Source organism: Varroa destructor, unplaced genomic scaffold (assembly GCF_002443255.2).
Source record: "Varroa destructor unplaced genomic scaffold, Vdes_3.0 BEIS01000001.1, whole genome shotgun sequence".
NCBI lineage: Eukaryota > Metazoa > Arthropoda > Arachnida > Mesostigmata > Varroidae > Varroa > Varroa destructor.
Window position 1 is genome coordinate 75502296 of NW_019211454.1, and position 25787 is coordinate 75528082.

Below are 25787 nucleotides of genomic sequence, written 5' to 3' on the forward strand. Positions count from 1 at the left end.
GGGATTACTATATTGAACGTGCTTGGTGTAAGCTATCGTCTATAGCAATATAATTATTTTCAGGATTTGTGCCACAATTCGAACCAAAGGTCCTTTTTCTTTGTGGAAGCCACGCGCTATCTTCAGTAGCCCTTGGAAGCTTACTTCAGTTGTAGAACGCGTCCGGAGCAATGTTTAATGGTAGCACCGGAACTTTTATTTTGTCAAATGTCTCTTTGATCGTGTTGGAAATCGCTATACATTTGTTTATTCTAGTCATGTGTGTGTTTCACGAGCTCTCTACGGCCATCTCGTAAAATCTATTCGGCAAATACTACGATTCCTGTATATGAGGATCGCGCAATGCGTTAGGTGCTCACTTGGTAATAGCCGTTTGAGCCGTCTAAGTAACAAAGGAAGCATATGTTTCCCGAGTTTATGGGCTGCTCTTGGTAACCCATGATTTTATAAACAGGTCAAAGACGTCAATTTTTACAGATATGTCGGATACTATCTTCTTCAAGCTGAGTGTTTATAGTCTTTCCAGCAATACGAAGAAAATGCTTTCTGAACACCTCAGTGTTTACTTCATTTAGAGGAATCGTTTTATCTTTTGCTATCCTGCGAAGTGCTCGATTCGTTCGTTGCCGAAAAGCTTCTGTACTCATTGTATTTCTCTTCGCCGGTTTTCCTCATGATGTTAATTCCATCAGCGTTGTATCCGCTGTTGCATCTAGTAGGAATAGAAAGTTCTTGACAAGACTAGTGATCGGAACTTCAGGGACAACAATCACTTTCTAGGTCCTTACAGGAAATTTCGGTTATTGGACTGTGCAACGTTTAGCATCAAAAGTGTGCATTCGTATTCAATTTCCTTTTCTTCCGGGTAAAAATGTACCAGTACCTTAGCTTCTGCTGCAATAGACACTCAGCAAGATGCGCTTGTGCATCTTCTGCTTAATTGTAGCTAATCTTGCTGATGAGCCTTGTCTTGCTAGGTGGAAATGCTCGCCCCGCGCAGTTATGTCTTTTAGCTTGTTTTTATCGAAGCTTTGCCACCTTCTCGTTCAGCATTCGCTAATGTGTATGTCTCCAAAGAATTCTTTCCAACCGACCTGCAGTCCACAGGTGTATAATTTGCTGGTAATGTCAACTAACGCTTCTGCCGATATGACAGTCAGATTTGATTCGAATTGATCTATTGTAAATACGATCATTTTTCGAAGGTTTGATGCGGTTCACAGTAGATTCTGCAGTATATGCTTGTTCAAAAGTTACAGTTATTATGGACAGCGCTAGATAGTGACTGTTTCCTCTTTCCTTACGAACCTGTAATACGCTGTAGACGCTTTTTATTTCCCATCATATGAAATAACCAACCTTGTTTCTCCCGTGAACATGAGAATCACCAATTTTCAGTCTTTGAAAACTATTCCTATTCATAATTTTTTATGGAAAGGATCCGAGATCAATGAATGAGTCTCACCCTAAACTGTTATCAAAGTATGCACTAGAAACACAATATGCCTGATCAGCGATATCGCGTCTCACGGAATCCAGTCTCTTAGGGTTCCGTGCAACTAAGAAATGGTTCAAATTTTAGCCGTTAAGATTGCTTTGCCAGCACAAAACAAGATCTATCTGCTCCGAGTCTTCTGACGTATGCCTCTTGACCCGCAACGGACGGACATGTTACTACCGAATACCCTTACAAACGATGATACTACCCTTAGATACGGTACATACTAATACGACCCCAGAGTGAGTATGGTAGCAGATTTGATAAATATTGAGACGCTATGATCGTTCCGCTACAGCGGGTTGTTTTGCGGAATTTGCCATTGTTTTTACAATTAAAATCGATAATATCTTTAGTGATAAGTTTTTACAGTTTCTCTCAATCTAAAAATACCTAATAATATAATAAAAAATTGAGTCGTACGTTGCTGTTTTCAGCTGCTTATGTATATACAATCATTGGCCGACTTATAGTTTTTCGATCGAAAATACAGGCCAGAATGTAAATAGATTATTTCCAATATGTGATACTCTGATCCGACAGTGGAAATTATTGCAGAAAATCATCTAAAAAAAAAATTGTATGCATACATTTACGAAATGGTTTTTATAACATCTTTCGAACGGTGATACGACGGCAGCATTAGTAGATCTGATATGGATATTTTATTACATCTACCAATTATAGTTCAAATTATGTCGAGGAAGCTATTATATTGCTGCTATTTTAACATCACACGATATAAATCAATTCTCTAAATGGCAATTAGAAAAACATAAAGGGCTGATGGTTTTGAGGCTGGTGTATATGGATGCCCCCTAGGTAGAGGATTTTTCTTGCCTTAGTGACAAGGTTTCGATGTTCACAGAGCGACGCATACGGTACTTTCGGGAAAGGCAGGCGGCCAGGCAGGTGCGCACTGACAGGTGCCACAGTAGACCCAACCCACTGGCATTTATGGGAGACACCTTTGGCCCCTCCCTTACTAGCAGAAGAGTTGGGGGATGTGGAGAGTCAACTGCCGCAGTTCACACAGTCATAAAGAAAAATGGTTGACGCTAGGTAGATGCTGTTCGATGGAAGGTTGATTTCCTGGGGGGTTGGTGGAATAGCGGAGAGCAAGCTCCCACTCCGGTCACCACACCCACGACAGCGCGTAGCATACATGGGATAGATTTTAAAAGCAGTCGTAGCCTTTGGCACTACTCTAGCAGCAGCAGCAGCAGCGGAGAGATCAGCCTGAGAAGATAAATCCGTTTTCTTAATTATTATAGACACACTACGACTATTACGAAAATTTGCAGTTGAGCTTCACAGCCATCGCTCGTCACGTTGATGACGATGATAGCTGCAAATGGCTACTTACATTGTCATTGGTTCGAGCAGTCGTTGTAGCCGGGAATGGCGCGTAAATTGTCGAAAAGATAATGAACCTCGATCAAAGAGAACGTGGCAATGGGTCGAAAAGTTTATGGAAGATGAAAAAGCTGCGTTAAGTGTTAAGGAGAGAGGGACATTCGGTCTAATGCAGGAAACTAATTGCCACTTATGATCAAAACAAGCAACTGTGTAGCCTGTCGAACCTATTTATCAGCGAAAAGAGGTTGCCATTGAGTTACCATGTTAAAAGATTAGTAATGAGGACGCTTTCTAGTTAGATCAGCGCTGCAGATATCATGGCTATCTACCCTTTTTTTTTTTTTAACCTTCCTCCACGCAATGGTAAAGCTTTTAGCACAGTAATTTAGTTTCACTATGAACATTTGAAAACATTAATCTAAAAAGTATACGTATTTTGTTCGTTAGGTGACGTCAGCTTGTTCAGCTTCTTGAACATACATTTATTCAGCCAAAACAGATTATCAGTTAGGTAAGGGAAATGATGGTGGACATTATGCTAACATAGCGTCCAAGTTATTAAGAAAATAATAAATTAGAGAAGAACAATATAAACTTTTGCAATCAAACTAATGCCTAAAAAACGTGCCTTAAAAATATGCGAAAAGGACCCGTATGCTTACGGTTTTTGATGATTTTACTGACAACGTGCCAGTTTCCAAATATTGGCTATAGAGTTTTTTTCTTACTACAGAATTGGAGGGGGTATAAGAAGCATTAATGATTAGATACATGCGTAGGACCTAAAGAATATAAGGAACGATATTTGTATGGGCATTTACAGTAGATAGCTAGCTAGCTCCATTGAATATGCGATAAGCAATTGTATCGCTCAATACAAATAGGCTAACAGTTCCGAATATATATTGGCAATGAATTTAATTGAGGACTGCTCGCTCAGGAGAAAAATGGCGATAGCCACATCTGAAGGAAGCAGATCAGTGGCGCGACTGGAACGGAAAACAGGTAGTAGAGAGTCTTTTGGAAATATTCAAACAGGAAATTTACAATTTATTAACACATAAACATTGGTAAAACGATAGAAGACATTTGCTGTGATAGGTAGCACAAACTAAACATGAGCTCGTATTTTGATTCTTGCAACAACTAAAACATTGACTAAAACTTTGCTTGAAGGTCCACCTAGGTAACATAAGACAAAAACAATCTAAGGTAATCGCGAATTTAAAAAGCACTCATAAATCCTTTAGGTTTCGACAACAAAAACGTACCTGGCGATCTTTCTAACGTAGATAAAAAACAAAATATTAGACCTTTGAATAGCATTTAATAATTTCAAGTATTCGATAAAACTAACCGTGTCCACCAGGAACGATATCCTCCACAACGGGCTTCACCAACCTAGAAAAGTTCGCCTTAATTTCACATAATTGATTCGTCCGAATAGCTATGTGAGGGTTCATACGCGCGTAAAAATGGAAGCACTGTAAACTTATATTATTTTTTCCATTCCGCACCGCTCTTACTCGAACAAAATCGTCTTCGATAAGTGTTGACAGGTGCAATGGTATGTCAAATCTAAACACTTAAGTTGACGATAATATACGGACATACGGCCGAACCGCATTACCACATAGTGAGAAACTTCAAGATACGCTTCCCGCTAATGTGTAACTTGGCGCTAGCAAGGTCATACTCTACTGAGCAAAACAGGTAAAGCACATGCTTTACGAGATAAAGCGTATTGCGCATACATGTATTCTATCTACAACAACTGAAATATTGAAATGTCTGAATAAACTACGACACCTTCTGAAGCACCGCAACCAAAAAAATACCTTGCAACAACAACAAGCCCAATGTAGTTATACTCTCCATTCTTGCGAAGTTAGCTGATGTTTACTCGAGCTTAGTTGTAGGTAACGGCGTAAATACTTCCTGCTACTGCTTCGAGTCAAGTCGCAGCATCGTAACTTGATTGTTTTCTTGGTTTACTTGTTGACACGGGCAAATGCAAGAAGTTACCCAGATTCAGGCATGGCCCGTAATCGATAAAACTGCAAAAGACCCGACGAGGAGCGTAAATATACAATGCTAACCTCTACGCTACATACTAAATGAGCTGCGCTAAAATCCACTATACGGGAGCACTACGACAATACTTTTCGAATTTATCAATTCATGACGAAGGATATTGTTATTATTATATAATAAAATATCAGCTTAGCTCTGTGTAATGTATGATCCGATTAAGAATCCCGGAACGATGGCAAATTTCGATAATTAGACGCTGCCTTCGTTTCGTCAATCAGTAAGAAGGATGCAAGGATAGCTTGCAGTTGCCTTGCTCCTTTTTCCTTATTTGTACTATATGAACGTCATGAAATTATTCTGCTTCAGCGGTTCCACTAATCGGGTTTTCATTGACGATGGCATTGCTCTTTCTGGAAAGATAAGAGCTAACCTGGTCAAGCTGCTTTCTTTTTACCAATGCGATAATAAGTTATTGATATATCCAGTTAGCATTCGAAAAATGTCACCGTTACTTTAACCTGGGCCTTTTCTATTTGTCGTTATCAACACCAAATTGCAGCAAGTTTAAAAAATGTTCCCTTAAACTGGCTCTACGCTATTCGTTATATTACACATTAGGTGTACAAGCAGTTCGAGGCCAGCTTTTTGAAATTTTTAGCAGAAGGACAAGCTTTTTCTTATTAAATTATTCGGGTACGAGTTACTGCACCAGACACAGTCTTCACCTGTTCGCATTCCTAGCGCTAATTATAAAATTCGCTTTCGGCTGTTTTGTGCTTCATTCTAACGTGTCAGGCTTTCTATCACCAAGTTTCTATAGAGCAGTAAAAAAACTAAAATGAACTTACAGGATATCGAATCGGGCAAGTCCCTGATAAAAAAAAAATGTATAAGATTTTTTCTTTTCATCAATATTCGCAGTACAGTGGGGATCAGTGTATTGTATTAATAAAAACCCTCAAGGGGTAACTCCTTGGGACGGTGGCATTTTAGCCCTTACACAGGGCCCCTTACATCGAACAAGTCTCTTTAACACTTCGCAAGTATTCTGATTATGGCAAAGAATCTTTATTTGGCAAATACGATGATTTTGCAGGTGGTACAATACAATACTGATAAAAATTGATTATTTACGACGGTATACGACGTGCACTACAGCAGGTGTTTAGACAATTGCGCTCGGTCACAGCGAGGTCTTGCCATTTGTTTAATGCCTATTATGTGTACAAGTTGAGTATGTCGCAGGTGCCAAAGCCACAAAATTTTTTACCTAAATCACAAACAAGCTAGATATCGCACAGCAGATGTGAGGTTTCTATTGCTCATAGTAAAAGCTGCTGCAAAGTAAAAATCTCTTCTATAATTGTTTCATTTTTCCAAATGGCTTGATAAAAAGGAGCTCCTAGAAACATTTGGTTATCTGAAAAATGGCGACAATATATAAATCGTTATTACCGCATCGATCCTCTCCTTCAGCAAGCGACACTTGCCAGCCTAAAGGGTCCAACGTTCCTGGACATAGGCAACTTTCGGAGCAAGTCAAAATAGTTCCAGATATATCATTCGAGCTCTCTACGAGCCAAAATTAAAAGCTGGTATGTGTACCGTGAGAGACGCGTCAACGTGCAGATGACCTTTGCGGCCAAATATACAATCCACTTCTCTGTCAATATATATCTGCAAATAGAGGTTCTGAACTGTGGTAAAGAAATGCAATAGAGCCATTTTTTATATGGTCGTTTTTTACTGCGTTTTTTATTCGTGATAGTAGAGCGTTCCGTCATGTAGCTAGATGATAGCCCGCACGATGCTCATGCACTCCTTCGGAATCTCTGCTATCCTGTCGGACCTGCCTTGTCGTACTAACGTACCCTAATTAAGTAAACGTGCGGTACATTAACACTGAATCGTGTTCGTGCATAACGTACGAACCAGCGTGCTACAATAAGAGGAAGAAGGCAGCCAACAAACACGCTAAATACACGTATATATATATATATATGAGTAGAGCTGAATGGCCACTTTCACATGTGCCAACGCTTATTGCCCATGTGAAAAGGTCTTATAGATATCATACTGCGATGTCTTGCAGTCCTAGTTTAACATTCGCGATAAGAAACGTTCACATTTCACAGCTGATTATTTCTATGGGATGTGTTTAGTAGTGTAATTAATATATGTAATTAGTATTAGCATAGTAAAATTGTCCAGGGTCACGGACTTTGCAAGAACATTTTATTGTTTCCCCCGCGCTCTTTCCTGGAAAGGTTAACATACATGGATGATCTAACAGTGGCGATTATCAATGGTCTTTAACAGGCTATTGGCTTGCCTTCCATATGGTGGCAGGGAGTGCAAAGCAAAATTACAGTTGATCAAACCTGGGAGCGCTGGAGGAGTAAGGGAAGAATCGATTGTGGTGCGAACTACGTGTTAAACCACGTGTACGCCATTATATATTTAGTCCCGATTCTACAATTCGGATTGAAAAAAAAAACCAATAATAGGCATGTTTTTCTTATCTTATATTTTGGAAATATGCACAAGTTTCCGCCGGAGGCCACGGAGCATATCTGCAGGATGAAAACATTGCCAGCTGGAGCATACGACTTAAAATGTACAAAAAGCTTAACTTTTAGACCCGTCGAAAAATTACTGAAGTACATTTGGGATACAGTTTACGGAAAAAGTTACGTTGCGTGTGGGCCCGCTAAGAACTGTAGGAAAAGATACAACTAATTAGGAAATAAGAATTTTGCGTTCCCGTAGGAGAGCTCCGTAGACGCACCTGTCTTCCAAAACGAATCATAAACAAGAAAAAATCAAACCAATAGAACTACGTATGGTGAGAAACTTGGTATATATTTGTCATATATAATTTGCTCGAGAGCCGTGTCATAGATCCAAAAACAGAACCATGGTGCTCTACAGCCAGCGGATTTTCGAAAAATATTTAGAATTGCTAGTTGTATGTGCTATGCCTTTAATTCAAATAGGCTCTATTAATAATAGTTATCTTTTTAACATACGAGTTTTTGGAGGAAGATAAAAAGTATCCTTTGGCACATAACGATTTTACCTTAAGTAAGATATTTAGTTTCTTTCAATAAATTAGGTAAGAAACTCAGCTCGGTCGTGCCAATGCTTTCTTCGCTTCTCATGGGGGGAACTAGCATAAAATGTTAGGTATATGTTGGCCTGTTAACCTAGCTTAACCGTTGCGCCATGTTTCGACCTCCAATTTTCGCCGAAAACTTGCTACACTCAGGATTATCTCGAATCACTGGTGGCACTGTAATTTCCATCTATTTAGTCTGGGGAGCTTATGTATACGCAGGTGCAAATATAATATATAGTATGAAAAGTTCTTTCATTGAGAACAATACAGAACTTCGACTACACGTCTCAAAGTGGTGAATAGAAACATCAACACATAAATCATTATCCCTTGAGACAAAGTTGGTTGCCTCTGTTCGAGCTGTTGGCCATACGATTGGCTTCGTTTGGTCTTTGTAACTTCATCGGTTTGCCAATCCTTAAATAATGCAGAATTACGACAAGCTTTTTCAGAAGAAAACTTCTCGAACTTCGAAACTTCATAGAAAATCTAACGACTCGCACGTTCACCTCATACGTAGTGCATTTTGAGATGAAGAGTTCGACAATCCTACATAAAAGCATAAGCTCATATTACGTTGTAACTGCTTTAACTAAAACATTATTTTTCATTCGTACCCAATCATAGTAAATCTCAATATTAAGTCCTCACTTGAAGAAGATATCTCTGCATCGAGGAGGAGGTATATTCGGACTGCATACGATACAAGAACATATTTATTAAAGAAATGTCATTTATTAGCAAACGTTTATGTAGAGTATCAGTTGGAGAGTTAGAAGCCGAAGAAGAAGACTGCCATTCAATACCGTGCGACCGGCTCAAACACTCGATTAGAATTTTCGTTATTCGTTCTACGCTCAAGAAGGTAGCAAGGTAAAGTTATATGGGGTTTTAAATCAGCTAACTTAAAGCCCAACCTGAAAGTCTTAGGGATTTGTAGGGATTTAGATCAGCTGTTCTTTGTAGGCCAGCAACATCAAGGGTATCATCGCTTAGGGAGATAAGATAGGGAGAACCGGGTTGTTTAGACTGTCGTCAAAAGCTTTGTTGGAAGGGTGAAGTAGAATCTTATTTCTGATTAAAAAAAAAAAAAAAAAAAAAGATGACCGCACAGCATAACCTTTTTGAAGTAACGATTTATATAAAGCTCAGGTTTTTCTCAACAGAACCGCTGGAAATATACTGCTACGGGTCACACGCACACACACGTTGAGCACATATGTGCTGATTATGTAATATTCAAGTGACCTGGAAACCGAAATCGAGATTAGAGGCACAGTACCGCCGAGGACACTACATATTTATATATATTAACGACAAGAGGTTGCGTCTTGTGTGGACAATTATCTTCAAACGATTCATAAGAAGGAACAACGGAACGTTTTGTGGTGAATGGACTAGGACAGCTTTAATATCATAGGCTTGTTTGTTTCTCGTTGCTTATTCTTCGTACATTTTTACAGTATATGATTAGGTAAAAATAAGATTTTTATAACGCTGTAGTCTGGGTATGATGAAGCAATGATTTTACCAAAATCGTTCCAACTTAAAATATTCGATTTCGAAATTTAAAATATATTTGCTTTTTTCAAATAGACAATTTTGAGGCTATCGCTGCCTTCCTATAAAGTTCCATTAGCTTTCGTAAATATATTTGGAGCGACGCTGCCGAAATGATCCACCTGATACTTTTCAACAGCTTATTTTAATGCATACCTGGCAGAATTCTTATTTTAACGTTTAAGTAATGCAAAAACAATAACAAGAAGGTGTTATTATTTGCTTTTTTTTTTATATGTTGGTGGTTGATTAACAGGAATAATAGTTGCATCATTCTTAAACCTTTAGTGTTAGGTTGTCCATGAAGTAATTACAATTTTTATTTACTGCTCGTTTTCTCTAAATGTTCTTTGTTTGTTGATGGACAAGTGCTACGTACCAGTAAAAAAACAGTTGCCGTTTTCTCCGACTCAATACATTGCATCTTTACTTGGGATTCGAAACAAGACTGGGTCGAGTGGAAACAAGGTATATTCGCGACCTCGACTTTTTATCCATCTTAAAAGGTTGGGAAGCCAGCCAAAAATTACGCTTATAGTTAAGCTATAGTTAAGAGGTACAGGCTCATCTAACAATAATCTTTTTGACTCGAAGCGGTCTAACCCCGACAACCCAGTGAAATGCATACTTCAGATCGAAAGCTCCATATTTGAACGTAATAAGCTACTTTTGAGCTTACTCTGAGTTATAGACTCCCGATATAATCAGCTTCGAAAAATTTCCAAAAGCGGTTAAGGTCTGTTGATGTCATAGGATCGCTGATAAATACTGAAGAGACGTATCCAAAGTTGTTCATAAGTCAGGATATCCGCCGGTGAAGTGTTTTTTAATTTAACACCGGTACTCCAATCTGTCGTTAGCCGCTTGCGCTATCGATTACAGAGTAACATTCTGAAATGTAAATTAGATAGGCTGAAGTTCAAAAACAAAAAGATAAACTGCATCGCCCCTAGGGTGCTCCGTTTTAGCTGTTTAAGATCCAACGAAACCTCTAGACTTCGTGCAAGACGTTGCTTCATGAATGACAACATAGACATTACTACTTGGCTTTTGCCATCCACAAACAGGAGTTCCAAGCATTGGTTGAAGGAATGAAGAAATTTCTCGATTTTACCAACCCTTTTTGAAGCGTTTAAACACAACATATAGCCTTTTGAACGGAAAAACGCTCTGAAGTATACCGCTGAAGTATACGCTCTGAAGTATCTGAAGAAGTGGTATGTTTCATAATGTCATTAAAAAGTAAAGCTAATCACCATAACGTTTTTTTCATAAGTTTCAATAATGCGGAACTGGTGGTAAATCTATAAGCGAAGTAATTTTTTTAGTCACAGGTGACATTCTTTGACAGAACGATCAAGGAAGAACGACATAAGGTTGTTTGTGCGTGAGGTCGTGTACAAAGTTTGTACCGTCAAAGAAGCAGGTCGAATATAAACCGGATCTACCGTATCCTTGAATCATGCAACTGTTTCTTAAGGACTACCTGAAAATTGTCTGTTCATTTACAAGTTACGGTGAATAGAAGCCATCGTACTGCTTTTAAAACCTTGGAAAATAAGATAATCGATAATTCTCTATTTGCGCCACCGGATCTCTAAAATTCTTGAGATTTATTACGTGTGTCCTAACGAGAAATATTGCAGGAAGTACCGTGGCATTCGCTACCTTGACCGAGATAGGAGGAAAGTAATGCGCGTTACAGAAAAAGACGTTCGCAGTCCTTGAAGCGATCTACTAATTTCTAACCGATTTAGAAGCTTGAATGTTTTATCTGCTATCAAATTCTAGTGTCTCGAAATCTACTAGTAACTCTGATGAATTTCAGAAGTAAGCTAAAGTTTGGAAAGGAATACTTGAAAGAAAAATACTATTACAGTTTTGGCTTAAAAAGGCACAACAGCGTTTGATTAGGTAACTCAAAAATTTGAGACATTCTAGGAGATTTTATTGGCCGAACTTGAACAAAAACAACAGAATATGTCAAGCTCAAGGACAAGGAAAGGTTCAAAAATGGGCCGTATTGTTTGCGCCTATCGCCAAAGAGACGTCCACTTACTCATGCAATTTAGGGAGACTCCGCGAAGGAGCACGCGTTAGTTAATAACAAAAGAGTTTCTAGCGGCCATTTACCATCACATTTATATTAACGCCACTTATGCGGTGAAAGAATATACTTTTGAAGAATCCTTGCTTAGGAAATGTTTTTCAGGTATACACAATTGGTTGCCTCTGATCAAACAGTCGCTTTCACCCAACAAACAACTCACGGGTTGAGCTCAAAATAGGGCATTAGCGACCACTTTTGAAGCCTTTAGAACAATATAATACTTCATCCATAAATACATACGTCGACTTAGAGGTGGACTCTCTGGGGCGCTAAGGCTACATCTCGGAATTCTGATTCAGACATTCTGGATTAATCTGAATAGCCCATGAAATGAAGCAGGTATTGCACCGAGGCCTGTTCTGTTCAAGCGTGGAATATTAAATCTGATCTGATTTCTAACGTATGCTATTTGAATGATGTCGATGTTTTTGCAATTTGAAGCTTTAAGTGGATTAGTATACAATTAGACCAAATGGGAAATTGAAATGTTTGAAGGTCTTTTTAGGGAAGAAAAAAGAAAAGGCTCTAGCCTGCTCCTTGCGGAAGTTCCTCTAGAAAGGATAGCGGTTTATAAAAATGATCGATTCGGTTGGAAAGCATTACGGAAGCCTCATTACGTTTGCTTAAGATCTTCGTGACTCGCATCAGTGAGCGTCAAGCACTCCTGCAACTTCAGCTTTGTTTGACAGTTACACACCCACAGCCGCATTATGCCTATGAAATGCTATTTACACTTGCTACGATATATCTACACAATGTGATCATGTTCGATTGACCGTGTTTGACATTCTGGGGGCTGATGATCCACCAAAAAGTCTCAGTGAAGTTCTGATGACAGGCTTGCAAAGAGGTACGTGAAAAAGGGGCCAGTCCGCTGGCTATAGGCCTCATGCCTACCTGATACGTGGCCTTTTGAATCAGTGTAACTCTAATGAAATGGTCACTTTCGAAAAAAACTATACTGTTAACCATGTCAAAAGCTAGTAAACCTATAGGACGGCCGATTTCTTACAGACCACTTTATCTTCTCAGTGTGCTAAACAAGGCACTTAAAGCTTTTATTATGAGTGGATTGAATACAGGAACCCAGTTAGGCTTTAATTAGAGACCTAAGTATATTGAAAAGAAACGAAAGATGGCGTTTAAGGTCGTACGTCGCCATTTAGCTATTTTAGCGGTAGTACGAAATACTCGTTGAATAATATACCAGAATTAGCATCCAAGATAACTGAAGCCATGCGATTTATTGGCAGAAAGAGTTATGGGAACCTTGATATCAACTTATTATAAGTATTTAGGAGCATTCCAACCTGAGAAGGTAATCAGATGAATGGGAATAATTGGGGTAGAACATAACTTAAGCAAACGAAGAAACAACCTTAGGTTTAGGAAACCTTGTCAAATTCATGTCGAAAATCAGAATATAATTGTGAGGAAAAAGGCTACTGCTAACAGGAGCGGATTCTATAGTTCTGCACCCGTCAGGGTAAAACGTATAGAATGAAATAAAAATGAACGCCATTTGATGAAAGCGTGGCAGGTACATTTAAATAGGCTACGTTTAAATAGACTATTCCGAACCATCTCGCCTTCTAGCGTCTTAAGTAGGGCAGTGTTATGGAACATCAGGATCGAGATGCGGAAAGAAATATTTCGGACGGTTATCGGACCAGGGATTAGAAAAGAAATCTTTGAAAAGTTATAACAGGGCCCATGCCGTTATGAATTAGATGCTTCAATATAAGGAGAATAGAATCTTTGGGTATGCGATGAAATTACAAAGCTCAAAACCGAGAACAAATAATACAAAGAGATCTTCCAGCTCTATGCTCAGTGGAGAAAAGGATCCCCGTTGGATCCGAATTGGTATCAAATAAAGTAGGAACTTGGAACCACCGTTTAGTGAGTGTAGTTAGTAGTAGTACACAGAGTATTTTTTTGTATGATGGCCGAAAACCTTGAGAAGTTATTATTTGTGTTAGTGTGTTAAGTGTTACTTTACAACGTGCTCCCTGAACGTCTTCTCCTCGTATTATGCTGCTACACTGATAATAGGCGTTACATGCTTCTTGGGCATAGTGCTGATAGCTGTTTTTCAAATGTTCACCTTAGCATGCGTCCCACCTGGCCGGCTCGTTATTCAATATTTCCATGGCATTTACTTAAACTGGAGTGAACAGCTGTCTATTATCATTGGCGTACTTTTGCATGCTCCTGCGACTACTCATATTGTAGTGGAGGCTCCGCAACGAGTTGACGAGCAAACAAGTGTCCACGAAGCGCGCCTTAATTATCATTTAGCTCTGCATTTAAAACGTTACCCTATTTTAGCTCCTAGAGTAGCTGAGGGAAAGTAAACTATCGCCGGCCTTTTAGACGTTAGGACAAGCGTATTGAAAGGACTCACATAACCACACCCACAGCCTGCATGAAAAACCTTGTTTTTTAAAGTATAGTTTAGATTTTATTTCTTTTCGTCGATAAACAAAACAGCGCTGTATTGTATACTTCCTTAAATAATCGAAGTCTACTAACGTTGACCTTAACTTATGGCAGCTTCATCTTGTCCTTGGTCCATGCTCACACTGACTGTTGGGGTCGTGTTACCTCTTGTCACCGCTTACGACAACAGGTGTCGAATACTTTCCATCAGATCAGTTTCTAGCGATAGTCTCCGTCTACCTATCGCCTTCCTAAAAAAAAATTTGGTCCCTGTTACAATCGGAAGAAAGTGCTATCAGTTCGTTCAATCAAGATTTCCGTTTATGTTCAGGTTTTAGGTGCTCTACTATGGACGCCGACTTGGCTATGCTATAACGCTATTTCGATGCATGACCGTGGCGTCTTAAGTCAAACATTTTTGGGACCGTATAGTAATGTCTCTTGGTTTCCTATCAATCATGGACTTGACCCAGTTGTTACTCAAGGTATTGTTGCTGTAATGATTTAAATTGATTCCGTTTGCATTTTTGGGTTGTTCGTACAATTTAGAGAGCGTGAGCCATCCGGCTCCATAGTTTCTCAGAACACAAAGCAAGTGAAGGTTCGTACACCGGAACATAAATTCTTAATATGGTAGTTATATAGAAGGGATTTGGGTGCAACATAATGTTAAACTGTGAGCCAAACAGCAAAATCATTTCGCTGAAAATTTCGAAAAAAAAATTCCTGTGGGGGATAAGTTATGTAGAGTTTCTTTAACAGGCTTGGCATATATATATATCTATTTCGGCCAGGTGACCCAAACTACGCAGCAGACGTATGTTCAACTCTGTATTGTCCCTCTAGCTTCAAATTATCCGTATTAAAAGTTGAAGTTATGTAAGGATCTTCCAGATTACCCAATCGAATTCTATAACTGCCTGCTTTATCGCCCCTCTAACATCCCAGACCCCTTGCTTAGATATATAGACTCGCTCTCTTCTGTATATGGTTTTGTGACTTTGTGCTAAAAACATCACCAAAAACCTCTTTGGTAATTAGAACGTAAGAATTCATTTCCTCAACATGTTATGTCGTGTTGACCCAGCTCAACTTAACAAGTCTGCAATGTCGCACCCATCCTCAGCTAGCATAGTGAAGCCTGTATATACATAGCGATCAAACAGGATTTAGTTGTATAATAAGTTAGAACTTGCTACTAGAATCCGGAGACTTATTTAGTGACTGTAAGCCTATTGGAACTTCCAAATAGCCAATGTAGGTTAATACCTGAAAACTTGGGTTGATTGACTGGGTTGCAGTGTTTCAGTCAGACAGCGATTGTCCAATAACAGTATCCTCGAACTTCGGTTCATGGAATGCGAGCCTTTGTAGAGCTTTGATATACTTTGTCATTTGTAGCGTCAGACAGTATCATATAAGATCGTCTGATTTGTCCTTCGAAATGTGGTAAGAAAAGAACCAACCAAAACGGATATAAGATGGCATCTGCTCACGAAGATGCACAATACTTCAAGAATATCCAACAAAGTAGATGTTCATTCAAATACCGCCAAGGTTATGGATGACGAAATTCTAGTGCGAATTATTGCACAATGTCTGAAAATATTGACTTCAGACCCTTCGGTACTTCTGCTGCCTGCTTTCTCACACCACTTTTATTTCTGTGATAAAGTTTCTTGCGTAAACTGCCATATCAAATCCTTTGAGATTTTTCTTGAAGTATGAGTTTGAGCGGTTTATCGTTGCTATATTTCTGTGTTAACAAACAACAAGGCTTTATACTATCGTATGGTGAGGACCTGAACGGTTGGAGAAGTTACTAAGTATGCGAGGATACCTCGATTAAATGGTCATATTCCGACGTAATTCGGAAGCGCTTAAAGTATGAATATGTTCGCTTACTCTGCTATTATGAAGTTACTATTCAATTGAATTTAACGTATTTTCCGTATGGATTGCATGAAGTACGTCTGCAAGCCTAAACAAAACTGCAGTGAATATTATTCAGTTGTCAAATACTAATTCTATGGAACTATATAATAGTATTAAAAAACACATTTTTTGTTTGTACAGCAACCAATCACTGTACAATTATATATTTTTATAGCAAAGCAATTTTGTGCATAGGACGTGAATCGACATCAAAATCCATATTGAAACAACTATTTACAGTTATATACCTACAGAACCTATCTGAAGATTAGATGCACGTAAGCCAATACGTTCTTAGTAGCCTAATGTCGAAATAGGCTATACAGACTCGCAAACTGCTACATAGTCGATTGTATATTCAATCACTTGACGTAGCTGCTACAACAGCAGCATCAGAGGCCATTCAAAAGGCTCGTTGCAAATCAACGACCGTTCGTCCTTTCAATTTCCCACGACTGTCAGATAACTACGTACACATCTACGGATACATAGGCGAACGATGCATCTATCTATTTACTGATATGAGCGGTGTGCTATGCAGAGCGTAGGCGATGGGAGAACTATCAGATGAAGTGGGAAGAGCAATATATGGACCACAGGTCCTGTTGCTATTATGAGGAGTCGTGAGACATCAGGTAGCGTGCAGCTATGTTACGGTACTGGTACTTTGCGCTATAGTAGCTTTTAAGCATAGGCTCTTACTATAAATGAGCACTTTCAGCTAAATTCAATTAGGATGGGTCTTGCAATCGCCTCGTTTAGATCTTCAAACAGAAGAAGACGAAAAAAGGACTTCTTCAATGCAGCATTATAATTTCCTCGATAATAAATAAATAAGAATCTTTTTGGTAAGCTCCGGCTGAAGTGAATATGTTTGATGAGATTATGGTGAGAGTGGGTGCTAAGGCAGAGCACTGCCAGCAATTTTGGGTATATCAGTTGATTCAGGACTACAATAAACCTATCGTGCAGGGAAGATCCATATGAACATTTGATAGACGCCCATTTCAAATGTATCTTTCATACATACAGAACGTGTATCTGTGCAGCGGGCCGGCCCGACAAGGCCTTGGTGTCGCTGCGAATTGGCGCGTGTATCTTCACACGACTGCAGGAAGAGCGTTGATTAACTCTGGCTCATATTCGTCGACGGTTCAGGTGGGGGCTGGGGACCTTGGCCACCAGCAGCTACGGACACGTGCCGCTTACCATTACCCGGTATGTATATCCGATGGCATCGTCACCACCAAAGTCGAGACAGAAGCCATGACTTGCATGCCCCTGGCGTCGTGTTCAGCCATTGGTATGGTGCACATACGGTGAAAGGCAGAAGCCGGCAACGCGATCAAAGCAGGAACAGAGCTGTATAATTCAGGATGGACGAAGATGGACCAACCGACCTCTGGTGCTTCTCCAACGAACCCCTGTATCGGCCCATTCTCGATGGTTCGTTTATCCCATGCATCCATTGGTCTTAATGGCCTCTATTAATAGGCGGCACACCAAGTGGAGATATCACTCGCTGCTACTGCTGCCGCGGTCGCGTCCTCCTCCTTCCCTCCGGCCGTCGAGTACTAAGGGGTAATTGGCTAGTGGGTGTTTTGCTGCATACGTACAGTTGGCTGGGTGGGCGTGCATGTCTGCTTGGATGCAAGGTTCTACGGCACTGAGCGCGAGAGGAAGGTGATATGGACGGAAAGAATACGTGCACAGACGCGAGGAATAGGCCCATCGGCTGCAAAAAAAGCTCCCCACATATACTACAACAGTTAGCAGCAAGCGGTTAGCTATAGAAGAACTATCTCATGGGAACGATCAAACAAGCCAACTAAACGTACGATACTTCGTCACTATGCACACCTGCTGAAAGCTGCGTGCATATCGTAAAGAGTTATTAATAGAACGTCATCTCTCAAAGACTGTATCAAGTTTGCACTTTTTTAGGTTGATAATTGTTATTTTTTTTTTTTTCAATCTTTTCCTCCCTATGAAGTATCGTGTACTGTTACTAAAAAACTGTACTAAAAACTGTGTACTGTTACTGAGCTAAAAAAATGGCACACAATTCTATTGTGATACGTAATACAATATATTGATTATTAATGTATAAAAGCATTCATGTAATATCTAGATATTCATATTGAAAAGTTTATGTGCTTAATTTGTTTCACGATTTTTATATGGCCTTCTGCAGACAACAATTTGAAGAACTTAGTGGAGGGACGCGGCTCAAAGCTCTTCGTGAAGTCGACACCTTAAAAGGGTTATAGTTTCTGCAAGTCTAATGCAATATGGTTTTATGGATGGAACAAGGGAAATTCTCGGAAAAAAAGTAAATGTCCAGAAAAACGTTTATCATTTCAACGTAAGAACCTACATAGACATGCTATACGGAGTAACAATGTTTGCTACGAATTTCTATATAATTCTAACGCACTGAGTCGTACTTCAGGCTGAAACCTTTTTATTTAGGGCTATTATTAACGCCAACTATGTATTGTCCATAGATTGATGGTGAAGTCTTACGTATAGCTATGAGTTTTTTTTTAATCAGATTACTGGTTTATTTTGTATAAAGGATGCAATGATGTTTATATTTGATAATGTAAAGTGATAAATGTAATTGAGTGATGAATGATTTATACTTGTTAGTTTAACATTCATCTTTCTAAGCCAAGGCAGACGCATTTGATTTATTTAATAAACCTGAACTTTTCGAAAAAAAACCTGTAAATCTTAGCTGGCAGTCGAACCCGAGACTTCATGGTCAAATCAGCAGGCTGTCTCATCAGTCAAATAAAAAAAAACACTTTACCACACAAATATCCAGCACCTTCGGCCTACAAATATATAAGCTTACTATGGCTAGATTATTTTTATGCACATTTATAGAAGCAAAACAAAAGTCTTGCCCTTTTTTTATGTAAAGAATTACGAAAAGTATATCGTAGTTATTTAGCTATTTCCATTTAAAATATAAATTAATCTCTATATAAAGAGGACATTTACAAGCCGCGCTTTGGTTTATAGACGAAGTGCGTAATCGGTCTTCGAAAAAAAAAACTAAGAATATATTCTGTTTCTGCTGGCGTACCTTAGTGCTCCGTTTTAGCCCGTCGTAAGTACTTGTTATTTTCAGAATGTATGTTATAAATATCGATTTTGTATTTTTCCTAGCGGTTCTACATCCCCGACCTCACGGGAACTACAAACTTACAAACTAATTGTGTGCATAGCGAAATCCTTATAACTCTATATGAACAGAAGGAAGATTCAAATCTACAACCCTGAAAATTAGACTACGCATCATAAAGGGCACAGCAACAATATAATTAGACTGTTTATTACTGAAGTTCAAAAAGCTAGGCATTTTTTTAAATCCTAAACTCTTCACTATTGCAGTTTTTGCAAGGTCTATTCCATCGAGAAAAATGCATTACCAAGTACTTGTGTGCATGTCGGGGTACCACGCTGCTTTCGATTACCGCAAGAGTTTGCTGGAGAGCCGACGATTGCCCGACGATTGGCAAAACTTGCCCCCCCCCCCCCCCGCATAGATCTAGAGCCCCACGACTAGTTTGATTGCTGACCTAACTTGGCTATACGAATAGCATAAACCCTCTATCATTCAAGAAGCCCGAAATAAAGCTGGTCAACTCGTTTCACTAAGATCAGTTGAATTTTATAGCACATTACTTCGGATGCCTTCTTCAAATACGTACACATAGATTCTATTATTCGAAGAACTAAGGTCAAGTTCAACAATGCGTATGTAGTTAAGCAGTACATAAGACAAGCATACTGCCTAATCAGAAGTAGACACGGCTTTTTAGAATTTTACGGGATTACGTTGCCGTCGATTCATTCGACTGCTCTGTAAGTGGTCGTAGCCAAGAATATCAGTCCTAAACGAACGGGACTTCCTGTATGACTTCGTCAGATAACCTTCCGGTAATATTAAGTAAGATAAGAGATGCTTATCACATCACTTTCGTCTACAGTATGATCTTGATATCTAGATCGATACTACCAACTAAGCGTGTTCGTTTAAGCCCCCAGAGTAACTGACTGGGACTGCTGGGGAGAGAAGGGGTAGAAGTTTTTTTTACTTCGTCCAAAACGTTAAAGAAATTTTAAGATGATATCATAACTTTACGGCCAGCTTTATTATGAAGTGCTACTTTACTATTGATGTATACAGGCATTTAACACAGCTCTCTATACGTTTTCCTCTCCTGGTTGATAAAGATCTTTATTTTGTATTTTTGAACGTGGCGTGGTAAATATACACGCGAAAATAAATTAACCAATTTATTTCACCAACCTAACCAATTGTGTAAGATAAACTTATTAGTTGGTGTTGGTGATGACTGATTTAGGCACTAAACATATCTTCACTTCAAATGCTTACTTGTCGTCGGAACTATCTTCAGCTTCGAATGTTTATACTGAAAGTATCAGAATGTCTGAGTCATGGCAAAGCGTGATACAAACTCGAACTATGCAACAGTAAGCACTGAGAACTCGAGAGCTGTAACTCAGCAAATGAGCTAGCCTCAGATCATTTTACCGCTTGTTCATTTGGCTATAATAAATAACTTCAGGATCAATTAGCAGCAATAATTTTTTTTATGGGCCGCTATTGACCAACAGCGGTTACTAGTTGAAGCTCAGCTCGAACTGCGACGCTACCCATCCTGCCCCGCTTTTTCTGCTTGTTCGTTTCATCTTTGTAAAGACCATGGTTGGCCTATTTCCATTGGCTAAAATAATACTGAACCCTTCCCACGCAGAACAAACTCTTTTGATGCAACCGAATCTGACTGTACTTTCAGTGGCTGAAAAAACAGCTGCGGTTCATAAACTTTCCTTCCAAAGATAAAATACTATAACAATTAACATAATAGTACGTTTCATCATGGATGCTATGTTATGCGTAGGCCATCTGACCTATTGAACGGCTGTGCTAGCGGACCTAAAATATACTTGCTAAGAGCCTTCGCTAACCAAAACGTTTACTTGTCAATAGATGTTCCGTTGTACTTTGTTAATGGAATTCCTGCTGCCCTTAAGAATAATGGTTGCCAAAGGCATTTGCAAAAATAAGCTATACGTGATGGCCTAGACTATTCGAGCTTGGCTCGTCTAATAATTAAGATGACCACTGATATTGATCGGCACATTAGAATTTTGTCTTGATTGCATTTAGACGAATGTTTCTAATGAGCGTTACGATCGTTTCGGGGTTACTTGTTCAGGTCTTTGTCATCGCCTAGCACCCATCTGTTCAGACTTTTGCTATGTCTACAGAAACCGACTACTAAGCAGACTTTCGAACTGCTTGCCATGCCATTGTATGCTTGCACTATCCACGGGGGGTAAGACGTTTAACTGATATATAAATAGAAAATATCGTTCAATTTGTAACATTGTGCTCATCAAGTTTGCTCCGCTCATGGTAGCACAGATGCTTGAGCCGTTGCTTGGTAAAGTGAAAGCATGCCACATCGGTACCGCAGTTAAAATCTGGCACTCTGCATTTCTTTGGACCTTCTAAACGCACAGGCTGTACGGGTCCCTAAAGCTGCTTCGCACATATTTCAATTTTACTATGTTAGAAGAATATCTTTAGCTAAATGTACCTCTAGGTATTTTGTCTTCAACGACCCCATCAGTGAAAAATCCTCATGATAGGACAGTGTTAAGAATGTGCTTCAGTGTGAATAAGTTCGCTCTCCATTCTCTTTCCAAAACTTACAACTTTCTGGTAACTAGTTGCTGTGAAGTAAGGTGTACTACCACACTTTCCAATTTAGGTCTATTTTCGCTAGATAGAAACAAGTTATTCTGTGGTTTCTGACCAATTCCGCTCAGTACATTCGTCTAGCTTCTTCTCTAAACTCTGTTCATTTAATGGAATTAAATCCATAATCACTAGTAGAAGTTTAAGCTGTTCACTGTTAAGAAAGAGGCTAAAAAAAGAAACACCCCCAGGCATGTTAAAGAAGCTTCGAAATGGCAATGACCTGTAGAGCTCAATACAATGATTCATATAGGAACTTAATGTTGATCGTTGCTTCAACCCCATCTAAAAATTGTAGAAAACCTAAACGTCTAGATAGGCTTAGCCTTGTTTTAGATTCCTTGAGTGTAGCAGTTTCAATCAACGAAGAACGCCTCGCTTTTCCTATTTCGTTTTCACGAACTGTCCAGCTGTGCTTGCCGAAAGCTGCTTATTCTTATGTTTTTACTGTAGATAGCCGTAAGTTGGCTCATAGAACTTGTCGTTTTAAGCACGCACTGGTGTCAGTTCGATACGTACGGTCTTTTTGAGATGATTAGGTTTCAGCTAATCGCAAACGTTTCCTATTGATTTTGATTAATGAGGTACTTTGTATTGTACCCATTTTCAAGCAATCTCGGGCGATACTCCCACTTGTAGAGGTCCATCGGTGTTTTGAGATGGTATTCGTCTATGTAATATTATAATATATAAGTCATTCTTTTTTTGCGAGCTGTGTGACAGATTGGGTTGTCTCGTTTCGCGCGAATCACTGATCTGGTTGTTATTATTGCTGCGGCGCGGGGTAGCGTCATTCATCACCTAAAAAAGGATTTTAGTACACTAATTCAGTAAACGACTAAAGCCCGAACTTACACATGTGGCGTTGCGAGACTGAAAATCATCACCTGAAGATTACTATCATGGACTTTTTTCGGAAAATGTCGGATCTGACATTTTTGCCGGCCATAGTGGCCCCCTATGGAAATTAAATATTTGATCCATTCGAACGCTCCGTTTCAATACAGTCCTTCTAGTAGAAATAGAAGGTCCCTAAATATTCGCTTTAGGTTTGCAAGTGTTAACCTTTAGTGAGCAGTAATTCAAAGAAGCGTCGTCTATCTGACGACGCTTCTTTGATCTGAAGAATATCTGAACAAATCTATAATTGCGCAGTTTACAGTATATATTGTGCATCGTAAAAGTGCTACAAATACTTTCGGGCCTCAAGTAAGTTGCCAGTCGTTCATCAAACCATTAATCCACACTTTTTGGCAAAGCTAATTTAAGATATGTCATGTCCAATGGAATATCGAAGAAACATAACATCTCGACAGCAGGCACAACTCTCATCAACTAATTGGACATAAATTGAAGGTCCGGATATCGAAAACAGTCATTTTCGGCACCGTTATACGCGGCTCGCTAAGTTTACTTGTTTTACCGAAATAGACCAATCGACGTCTTATTATTTAGCAGTAGAGTACACGTCTGCCATACTAGCTTAACCGCATTTTCGTTTTTCTATAGAGATGCCAAAGAACGATACGTCAGAAAATGATCTTTCTCCTCGAAAATTATTTAACTCGTTGAATGATTACCGAATGTCTACCGAAACAGGTTATATCAAGCTTGCTTTTGAATTTGATTTTTAAAGGGAACGCTTGTTGTCAATTGTTCTCCGAATATTTTTTTTTCTCACATGATTTTGTCACATTCGGTGAGAACTGTGGAAGGCCTCGTGGCTGCTCCAGAGCATATCTCTACTGATATAATATTATCAAACGTACATAGTTACAATCGTCTCAGACAACATAGCTTCTGATCATGTAAAACATCCAATAGGGTCGTGTTTGTTGGAAATTTATTGTTGTTAGTACTATGACTGTTACTCCTATTCTATTTAATCTGTCATTGTCGGCAGCGCATAAATCGGTGGTAGGTACTGAGAGGTAAACCCAGAATACCACGTTACGCAGTCCTTGGTTAAGGGTTGTCTGAAAATAATTAATTTGCTTATTGCAACTTACCCGTAGTTAGCAGAATTAGGAAGCAGTACTTTAAGGCCATTTGAATATTCGAAGCGGAAAACAGCATCAGCTTCACTTTTTCTCTGGCTCTCCTTGAAGCCGTGCTACTAAGGGAGGCAGCACTTGACACAGCTTCTTGACGCGTTAGACACGCTCGAGCAAGTTAACCACAACACAGAACTTGGTTATTTCAAGTTGAGCAACGGTTTTGCATCGTTTACTCGATTTATTGTTCAGCACTCATGGTGATCGCTTTCTATAAAGTAGATCAATATTGATCGCTTCTGTAGTGTAATGAGGTAATTAAAGGCATTGTCCGAAGGAGAGAAGCACGAGTTTTCCAGGCCACGAACAGGGGAAACCGCACTCCCTCGCATCCTTTGTACATTTGCTGGCGTAGACAGTTCAGCCTGGACCGACTAGGCCAAGTTTATTTACCCTCTCCTTTGTGAGAGAGGGCAGTGAGTGGGGGATCTTTCCGTCGCAGGTGAGGGGTACTTACGCTGGTCACTCAGATCGAGTTCAACATTATCTGAGTGAGTGTTCGTGCATCTAAGCGTAATTTGTATGTTCCATGCATACATGTGTACGTATGCGTTTTAACGAATGGTGATAATAACACTATAAGCCAATTAGAGGAAGGTCGTCGATCGTTACAACGATTCAGCGCGCTGGAGAGCGCTAGTGATGGAGAAGTGGGGTTGAAGTGCTGCATGCAGTTGGGCCGTTTAGAATTTAGTCCTTCAAGATGCTCATAGTGGTGGGACAATAAGAATAGCGTGAAAAGGCAATTTAGTCAGGCGTATTTAGGATGACGCGTTCGTAAGCCTAGGCCGTGTGTATGCGCTGCACTTACGAAAGGGCTCGTATGACTTAGGATAAGATAACGCCGGACACGTCCTTAAGATTAATGGTTGGGTAAGGAGCTCGTGTGTAATCTACATACTTGCCTTAAATGCAAGCCACAAAGACTGCTAATTATTCTAATAGTTTATTACTAGTTCTATACTGGTTTTAATTATATGAGCTACATACCTACCTAACGTAATTGTGAGGCTAAATTCGATTGCTGATTTTTCGCAAAGCGAAAATCTTGAGTTCTCAATAGTAATCGACAAAGGTTGTAAGATCAGCACTTAAAGAAAGTTGAGCTAACATAGCGACAATATACACATTTATTAATTGTAGGGATAATAGTTAAAAAAGTTTCAACTATCACATATCCTAATACTGTATCCTAACCTTTTATTTAAAAGTTGGTACAAGTCAACGTAGAACAAAGCAAATGTTGAAAAAAAAAACAATCGTAATGTGGTTATTAAAAGGCGGCTTCTTTGAAGCTCCACTCATACTTTCCTCATTCGACCGTTAAGTCGGATAGCTTTCAACGAAATCTACCACTGTGTACTACGGCCAATGTTTAGAAAATACGCCGAGAATCCCTGCAAGTTAAATTTATATCAATGTCACTGGTTACCTACAACTTAACAACGTTTGTTTGATGTTTTTGATTTATCAGTTAGTTACGTCTGCGAATTCGCTTGTGACGACAGGGTGACAGTCGCCTACAGGAGCGGCGAAATCGTGGGAAGAGTCGTGTCAAGTGTTATTGGTAACCCATCATGTTTAGCTTAAATAAGAAAAACCCATGTAGGAAGTCCAATTTCCTATTTTTTTTTATGCGAGTTAATTCACGTTTGGCGTATTTTTCTGCAAAATATTTCGCCAGTTTGTTTTAATGTATGTGAGCAAATGTTTTATATTTACTTTATTGTGAACACTGAATTTCTTCAAGTATGAAGTTTTTATCGCAGTGGCTTCTCGTTAAGTCAAGTCTAGGAAATTATTAGAAATGTATAAGTACATCCATCTTTTGGAAGCGCTTGGCAGTATCTTGTGCTCATTTCAGTACAATCGAT

General features: G+C 39.3%; 1 protein-coding gene across 2 annotated transcripts in view; it reads right to left on the reverse strand.

Moving 5' to 3' along the window:
• Positions 1–24587, reverse strand: part of LOC111255615 (carbonic anhydrase-related protein 10-like) — a 123919-nt gene extending 99332 nt beyond the window's left edge. The window contains exon 1 of one of the 2 annotated variants that reach the window (XM_022817762.2): positions 23869–24587. In XM_022817762.2, the coding sequence (XP_022673497.1) occupies positions 23869–23935 (67 nt within the window). In that variant the 5' untranslated portion in view covers positions 23936–24587. The remainder of the gene's footprint in view (positions 1–23868) is intronic. The other variant, XM_022817761.2, reaches the window with a different exon arrangement.
• Between the last annotated feature and the right edge of the window lie 1200 nt (positions 24588–25787).